The following is an 8,477-nucleotide window of genomic DNA, read 5'->3' as shown; positions in this document are numbered from 1 at the left end:
GATCCAGGATCACGCGAAATCGTCAACAATCAAATCCAGCTAACTTACTTAGCGAGGTACGAAGAACGGGCCCCTGGTCTGCGCATGAGTCCGTTTCAAACACTGTGACATATTCACAGTTCCAACAACCATTTGATTTAAAACACAAGATTGTGAGTTTATTGATCTCTTCACCATCAGGTTATTCCACATTTTAATATTTTAATCTTTTTATTTTAAATACAGCTCATATAAAATAATCAGGGTCATGTTTGAATTGTTTGTATAGATTTTAGATTCATTCAATTTGGATTTTCTGTGAATATTTTCTGTTAAAGAGTGCCCCAATGCTGTTTTTATTTTTGTAATACCATTATTGTATTCAAATATTTTCTGTCTTAAGTTTCCAAAAATATTTGACATTTCTTCTTTTATGTCACGTGATGCAAAGCTTGATGGATAGAAAACATTACCTGATTACATCCAAATCAAATGTGACTTTATTAAATTTCTTAGTGAAATATGTTTCAATTAAATATTTTCACACTAAAGAGAAGGTTAAGTGTAATTTTTCTACTAGTTTTACAAATCACTGAATGCCTGTTTCAAACACTTCAGTGTTAAACTTTTTTTTTTTTTAACAAAGTAAGTGCTGACATTCATTGCTGTATACAAACTGATATCCTGTGACCTATCTTGGCTTTAATCCTGTAATACATTCAGGTTTGTTGGATAAACCCCGGCCTTCTTAATAAAATGTTCACGCCTGGTTTAATTTACATCATATCCACCCAGAAATCTGGACTTCATCATTTTGACCTCACATCCTTATCTGAACATTAAAACAGCAGCAATCGAGCAATAAATCATGTGTAGTGTTGGCTATTATATTTATACTCAGTTGTTTAGAGATGCACCAGTAAGCTTTTTAATAACTGATGCAGATTTCTGGTTTCCTTTGAGGTCCAACCATCTACAATAGTTTTCTTTCCAAGGAAAGTGACATTTAAAAGCAAACGAGCTGCAGGTTCATTGGTGGAAATAGTAGTTTTAGTCTAAAAAACTGAAGGAATTCCAAGACTTTCTCTAGTTATGTTTGAGATCACAGAAAGTGCATCACACAGAATGCTGATTGTTCATTTCTAGGCCGAGATAACGAGTTCTTAGTTTTAATTAATATAGTGGGGATAAAAATCAGATGCTTCCATATTTGATCTGTTGAAAAGAACCAGGTGATCTGCCAGAGATCAAATGAGCTTGACTGTTGGTGATGCCTTCCCCAACTGATGCGGCCCTTTGGGGAAATGGTTAGTGTGAGGGTGTGCGGAACATCTCCCCGACCTCAATAAACTCTTCAGTGTGACATTAACAGGATGCAGGTAAACAAACAAACAGCTCAAAGTTTGAGTCATTTATTTTGCAACAATGACCTCCAGTAAAAATCTGTCATCTATGGTAATCAGAACAGCAGAAACACCCAAATCATTCAGACACATGGATTACAGGGATTACATTACATGGATCAAACAGCAGAGTTTACATTAGACCTGATCCAGGACCATCCTAGTGAAATCACAACCACCAACAACACTGAGATGGTCCTGGATCAGAGTCCAGACAGAGATCATCATCATCATCAGTCTGAACACAGGAAGCGGCAGCTTTTCATCAGACAGAACCAGGACCAGGATCCAGTCTCAGTTACTGGGAACCAGGATACGACCTGAAAGAAGAAGAGACGAGGACACAGTCACCAACACACTCTGAAACTACATCATCGTGGAAGCTGTTTTTAACAGATCAATGGCAATGATTCAGTAAAGTTTCATGTTTAAGAGCTTGGACCAAACCAAAAAAGGAAGAACCTGTGTTTGAAACGTTAATGTAACTAACAGTTGTCTGAAATAAACACTACTGGTCTAAACCTGCCTGAAACATCAATATATGAAAAATACTGATGATCCAAACCAGTTTTATGGTAAATGGCCTGTATTTATATAGCGCTTTACATATCCAGTCATCCACCCAGTCACACACACATTCACACACTGGTGATGGCAGCTACGTTGTAGCCACAGCCACCCTGGGGCGCACTGACAGAGGCGAGGCTGCTGGCGCCACCGGGCCCTCTGACCACCACCAGTAGGCAACGGGTGAAGTGTCTTGCCCAAGGACACAACGACCGAGACTCGAACCGGCAACCTTCCTATTACAAGACGAGCTGCCAACTCTTGAGCCACGATCAGTATATGAGTTGTAGACTCATATACTGTGGTTTGAGATTTAGACTGGTCTAAACTGGTTTCAGGTATGAACTGGTCTGTGAGTGAGAGTCCTGCTCTGACCTCGGGCCTTCCTCTTGTAGTAGATGAATCCAGCCAGAGATAAGATCAGACCCAGGATCAGTCCTGAAGCTCCGATGGCGAGCTTGTTCCTCTCTGACTCAGGCATGGACGGGTCTGAGGACACACAGGTGAGAGTCAGACAGGTAGGTGTGTACAGGTGTGTACAGGTGTGTAGATACAGACAGGTATTTACCCCAGTCAGTGATCAGAGGTTTGTCCAGGCTGGCGTGCTCCACCTTACAGGAGATCTTCTCCCCAGACCTTCAACACAAACATCAGTGACTCTCAGATCTAAAACTTTTAAACTTTAGTCCAGACTTCATATTAAAAGTCTGTTTCTATGGATTATGATGCTCACCTGGGTGTGTACTCCAGGTGTGAATGGGTCTGGTAGTACCAATCACCATCTGCCATCTCCTCAGTAGAAGTGACATCAGAGGTTATTTCCTGTCCATTTCTGAGCCAGCTCACTTTGATCTCACTGGGGAAGAAGTCATAGATGCTGCAGACCAACATGGCGGGATGCTGACTGGAGAGAGGCGTCATGGAGTGAAGTTTGATGTAGGGTTTAGCTGGAAGACAGTATGATTGTATACATGTGCATTAATAAAGATGCTGTCAACAGCAGAGAGGTCAGCCTGTCAGCACAGCAGATGATTCATCTGCTGTTTCAGCACTTTAGCTCACTTTACTGCAGAGATGCTGCAAAGAGTGAGACACTTCACACACAGATTAAATAACAGCAGTCGTGTTTATGTGTGTGTGTTATCATGATAACTTTATGATTGTTTCATCATATTTAATAGCTCCACGTTACACTGACTCATAGATCTGAGCTATAATGTGTGCAGGTGTGAAGCTGCTACACAAGCTCTGAAAGTCAGAATCAATAAATAAACTGCAGACAGCTTTAAACAAACATCAGTGTTTCTCAATTTGATCTGATTTAAAATCAATGCATTAGAAGAAAAGAATGAAAGGTTTTTTTATTAACCTGTAAAGATGCTTCATGCTGTTACAAATATTTATATGAAAATATTAGAAAACAAATGTGGACGATTTTTCAGCTCAAAAAGTAAACAAACAAACAAACAAATGAATATCATCAGTGCATTATAATGAACAGCTGCAGTTTGCCTGTTTCACCAGCAGGGAGCGCCACAGACTGAGGTTAGAGTGTTCAGAGTCAGTGATTTATTACAGTTATTGATCACCAGAGTCTGACCTGCAGCTGTGAGTCCATCATGAATGATTCAGAGTAACATGAACACCTGATGATGTCACACAGACCAGCACACTCACCTGATTTAGACAGAATGTTGCTGTAGTCAACACCAATGTTGTTATGGCAGTACGTCTCCTTCTGAGCTCTGTCTGAAGCCAGCCGTCCTGGAATACTGTTAAAGTACTTTGCCTGCTTCACTCCAAAGTCAGTGTATCCAACATACTCTCCCACATTGCTGTCAAACCTGACGACCTCCATCATGTTGTAATAGTAAGAGTTGATGTACTGGATGTCCTTCAGCTCAGTGGAGTTAAAGTCACAGCGAGACACCACATAATTCATGAATCCATCTGAGAACAAACAGAACATCAGGACTGATCACTGTATTGATCACAACCAGTGAGAGAGTGTATGTGTGTGCTGATGAGTGGATTTGTGTGTATTGATCACTATACTGATCAGTGATGAGTGTATTGACCAGTGATCAGTACACTGATTGGTGATCAGTGTATCTCTGCAGTATATTAAGGAGTGTATTGATGAGTATATCGATCATACCTGCTGTGCTGAGGCTGATGAAGAGGAGGCTGAGGCAGAGGAAGGATGAAGCCATGTTCCTGAGTTCTCCTGACAAACTGACTCAGTCTGACTGAGAGCTGCTCTAAAAACAGAGGACAGGTCACATGACCACAGCGTCATCTGTTACCAGGAAGAACTCTGTGACACCAGCTCACAGCTCACACTCTTCATCATCCTGAGTGAGTTAGAGTCCATTAAAGCTTTAAAAGCAGAGATCGGCACTCCGTGATGTCATCAGCACCTTTCCTCTCTGCTGCACTTAAAAAACCTTCTGTTTTCATGTATGTTCCACAGTCAGAGCTGGAATCTAACTTTCTGCAAACACATTGAACCAACCACTGACCACAGCCCTGCTGTAATATTAATGCAAATAATAATTTCCTCCTGTTTAATAATCAATAAAACAATCCAGTCACTTTCAGTACTTTTGATCAATTGAATTTACTGCATTACACTGCTTATACTCACACTTCCTGTCTCTTTCAGCCTAAAAGAACAGAAACACTCTTATTGTGAAACACGTCCGTGGAGCTCTGACATTCTTCTGTATGAACAGCACAGATCTCATGATATTGGACTGAAAATACGTCTCAAACATGAAATCAGGCATGTTTTCTAATTAATGTGAAGTGTGATGTCATCATTTACAGATTTATTATTTCAGGCTTCAGAGCAGCTGAATCACATTTCACTGTGTTACACTCAGAGTAAGGGTTCAAATCTATTTTAAATCCATCACATATGTAGTTTTACATCTTTGTGTTGCATTATGATCAGTCAGTGAATCTCTGCTGTGAAACACACGGATGAGTTACAGCTCAGTCTGACACAGATTCCTTCATTAAACTGTTTGCGTGTTTGAGCTGAAATCTTCCTTAAAAGCTGGAATTCAGTTTTTTTTCTGTGACCAATGAAGTCACATGATTATGAACAGGAAGCAGAACCTAAAAACATGAACCCACTGAGACACACCTGACTCAAACCACACAGAGTGAAATGGATCCATGAATATTTGTAAAGACACACAAAGAACAATCTCACACAGGTTTGTGTTTATTACTCAGATGTTTTTATTGATACATAACAACCCGAAACACAGTTTGATAAACAAGGATTCATTATAGAAGTTTATGAACACACTGAGATCACCTGAGCTCAGATGAAACTGATTTCATCAACATTAATTTGACTTTTATCTTCTTTGTTTTTGTGGCAGGAACAGAGTCCAGGTAACATCTGCTGGATCGAACATGTGGAGCTGTGGGGGGAGGGCGGCTGAAAGAAGCTTTGCTTTGAATTCAGAGTTAAACTTTATTGACACACATGATGACAGACAGAACAGCTCATACAGGTGATTAACTTAAAGCAGATGAAGCAGGTAAACAGGAAGCAGACAGGACAGAGGAATCAGATGTTCATTACAGGTGAACTGCACAGCCACACTGATTATGAGCTCATTATATTATGTTGATGACATCATCACTGTGAGCCAATCAGCTGCACTCGTTTCCTTTGATGAGAAAAAAGGTTCCAGCAGCCACACCGAGCAGACCCACAGTCAGACCCACTCCACAGAACGCTGCAGGTCCAACACCTGGATCAGAGTGACCAGACGCCTGCACATCTGGAGACACAAACACACAGAGAGACATGAACCTCACATCTGGAGACAAACTGTCAGATCAGATCAGATCCAGCTGCTCTGATGAATACTAGGCTCAGTCATCACCTCTGTATCTCTGTCAGTGTTCTGTGTTTAAATAAAGTTTTCTCACCATAGATCTTGGTTGCTGGTTTAGTGAGGGCCAGATGTTGCACTGCACAGCTGTAGATGTCTCCCAGCTGTGGGGTGAACTGCAGTCTGGAGATCTGGGTGAAGGTCCCATCTTTGTTGGGATAGGGAACGTTGATGCTGGATCCTTCAGTGACCTTCTGTCCGTTCTTGGTCCAGGAGACGTTGACAGGAGCAGGATAGAAACCAGTCACGTGACAGATCAGAGTGTTCTTCTCTCCAAACTCCACCTCATCTCTGGTGTAGATCATCACACCTGAAGGAGCATCTGTGCACAAACACATCAGGCAGAGGATCAGAGCTTCAGCTGGTTCCCATCAGCAGGTGATCATGATAATAATAAACCAATAAAACGTTCAGGTGTTCAGTCAGATGATGTCATCACTGTCTGTGTGAGAGAAGCTAGAGTGAGGTCAGAATCATGAAGTTAAACTACAGACAGACTCAGTTCAGCTTCAGAGGAACTAAAAGGAGGAAAAATAAACTGTGATCTTTAACATGAACACAAATATAAACACGTCAGTGTTTCTGTACACATGATCAGTATGAATGTGTTCAAGGTGGAATTATTTCCTATATTTAATCAGGTTGAAGCTGGCTGTGTTTGATTGGACAAAGTAAATCAGTGCTGATGATGTCATCAGTGTGTTATTCTACAGAGCGTGCAGGTAAACACAGGTGAGGTGAGACAGGTGTTACATGTTGTATTTACCCTGTTCTGGAGGGTAGTCCTTCATCACTTTACGAGCAGTCTGCAGGTTGGTTTTGCAGACCTGTTGATCACCCACAGCTTGTTCATAAGTTCCTTCCACATAACTGATAGGATCAATAAAACGAGGCAGAGGGTAGATCATCTCCTTTTTGTTGAAGTCTGCGTAGGCAAGCTCTTCACCATCCAGTCCATACATCATCTCTCCATCAGAGTCTGAACAGCCAAGGATACCAATGTCCTCATGAAGAACTGAAACACATCAAACACTGATCAGTGACCTGATCAATGACCTGATCAATAAGCTGCTGTTTACAGAGACAAACTCACCGTCAGCAGAGACACAGAGGACACAGGAGAGGAAGAGGAGCAGCTCCTTCATCTTCATCAGCAGCTCTCTGACAGTTAAACTGTGAGTGTGTGTGAGTGTGTGTGAGTGTGTGTGTGGACCTCACAGAGTGTGTGTGAGAGTCTGTGAGTGAACTGAAAGTGCAGCTGAGCTCTAACACACAGCAGCCAATCACAGAGCTCACGGCTCATGATGTCATCAGTGTCCAGGCAGACAGCAGCTGGAGGTGAACATGATCTGAGGAGACAGCACGATCAATAATCAATATTTATAGACTCTTCAAAATAAAGTTCAGCCTGATCAGCTTCCACTCTGAGGATTTTCAAAATAAAACAACCTTTATTTTAATAAAATGATTCAGTTTGTTTAAAAACACTGTGAAATATGACTTTATGTGTTATTTAAATAGTTTCCAGTTTAAAACACACCTGAGTTCATGTGTGTTACTGTGACAGTGAGAGTCACAGCTGTGTTTGTCAGCAGGAAACTTTTACAAATACAAAAACTTTACACCTCCATCATATGTTGTAGATGCATCCAGCAGGTCCATCAGAGTCTTTACTGGGCCTATTCTGGCCCCGGGCCTTATGTTTGACACCTCTACAATAACCTGATCAGCTTTCAGAGAGTGATTATTGATCAGATGGCAGAGGAGCAGCTGAGTTAGAGCTGAGGAGGAGTTTAAAGTGTTTCCTGTTTCCTCTGCTGATAATCAGCCAATCAGCTCTTAGCTGTCACACAGCTCACCTGTGCAGGTGTGACAGGTGTGTCAGTCCATCTCAGATCATTGGCTGTGTCCCAATTTAGCGTCCGCACGCTTCGAGTACGCATTTTGGGACCTATTACGTCACAGCGACGCTACGAAGGCTGTCCCAATCTGAAGTGTTCTCAGCAGCAGCTGACAGATGGAGAGAATAGACAGACTGTTCCCTGTTTGTGAAGGACTGCTAGGAAAGTTTAACATAACTGTCTGTGCTGAATCAGTCTTATTAGGTAATGTTCAAATAATGTGATCATCCCAGTGTTTCCAGTGTGGGAGAAAGTACTCAGAGTACTCAGGGCCTTCAAGTTACACACTATGAAAGGCAGCAACAAGTTTAATGTTCAGAAACCTAAAGTCTGTATCAGCAGCAGAATGGAGCTAAAATAAATGTTGGTTTCAGTTCTATGAAGCTTTGAGTATTTTGGATCAGTAGCTGCTGTGTTTGTTGCATCATGTTGCTGTAACTGTTTATATGCTTTATATATTCTGAGCTAAGTTGATCTATAGTGTTACATCATATTCTATAAGGATGTTATGTGTTTGTAGACTTTCTGCCCAGTTTGACCCATTTAGCAGACGTCAGCCTGTTTAAGGCTCTGATGTCTATTCTGTGTGACTTACAGCAGTTATGACATGGTCTGATTTTCTCACCCAATAAAGGAATATTTCATATATCAGTCGACTCTTCATTCTATCAGACACAGTTATCACAGCTCGTACATTTGCTTTTTACACA

At 41.3% G+C, this 8,477-nt stretch overlaps 2 protein-coding genes across 2 annotated transcripts; both read right to left on the bottom strand.

Moving 5' to 3' along the window:
* Positions 1-1,375: 1,375 nt before the first annotated feature.
* Positions 1,376-4,219, bottom strand: LOC102198230 (HLA class II histocompatibility antigen, DRB1-8 beta chain-like). The gene is made up of 6 exons (XM_005754912.1): positions 4,108-4,219; positions 3,627-3,899; positions 2,683-2,896; positions 2,518-2,585; positions 2,325-2,438; positions 1,376-1,702 (listed from the first exon to the last, which is right to left on the bottom strand). Exons 1-6 carry the CDS (start codon positions 4,160-4,162, stop codon positions 1,677-1,679), a joined length of 750 nt encoding a protein of 249 aa, XP_005754969.1. The 5' UTR covers positions 4,163-4,219; the 3' UTR covers positions 1,376-1,676.
* Positions 4,220-5,567: 1,348 nt separating this feature from the next.
* LOC102198521 (HLA class II histocompatibility antigen, DR alpha chain-like) lies at positions 5,568-6,876 on the bottom strand (the record flags this gene model as incomplete). Its single annotated transcript, XM_013907990.1, has 3 exons — positions 5,568-5,752; positions 5,904-6,188; positions 6,633-6,876. Coding segments are annotated over 3 exons (660 nt in total), but the record flags the coding sequence as incomplete, so codon positions are not given.
* Positions 6,877-8,477: the final 1,601 nt, after the last annotated feature.

The sequence above is a fragment of the Pundamilia nyererei genome, unplaced genomic scaffold (assembly GCF_000239375.1).
Source record: "Pundamilia nyererei isolate P.nyererei 1_Seehausen unplaced genomic scaffold, PunNye1.0 scaffold00742, whole genome shotgun sequence".
In the NCBI taxonomy this organism is placed as follows: Eukaryota; Metazoa; Chordata; class Actinopteri; order Cichliformes; family Cichlidae; genus Pundamilia; species Pundamilia nyererei.
Note: the sequence above shows the minus strand (reverse complement) of the source record. Positions and strands in the feature narration are given on the sequence as shown.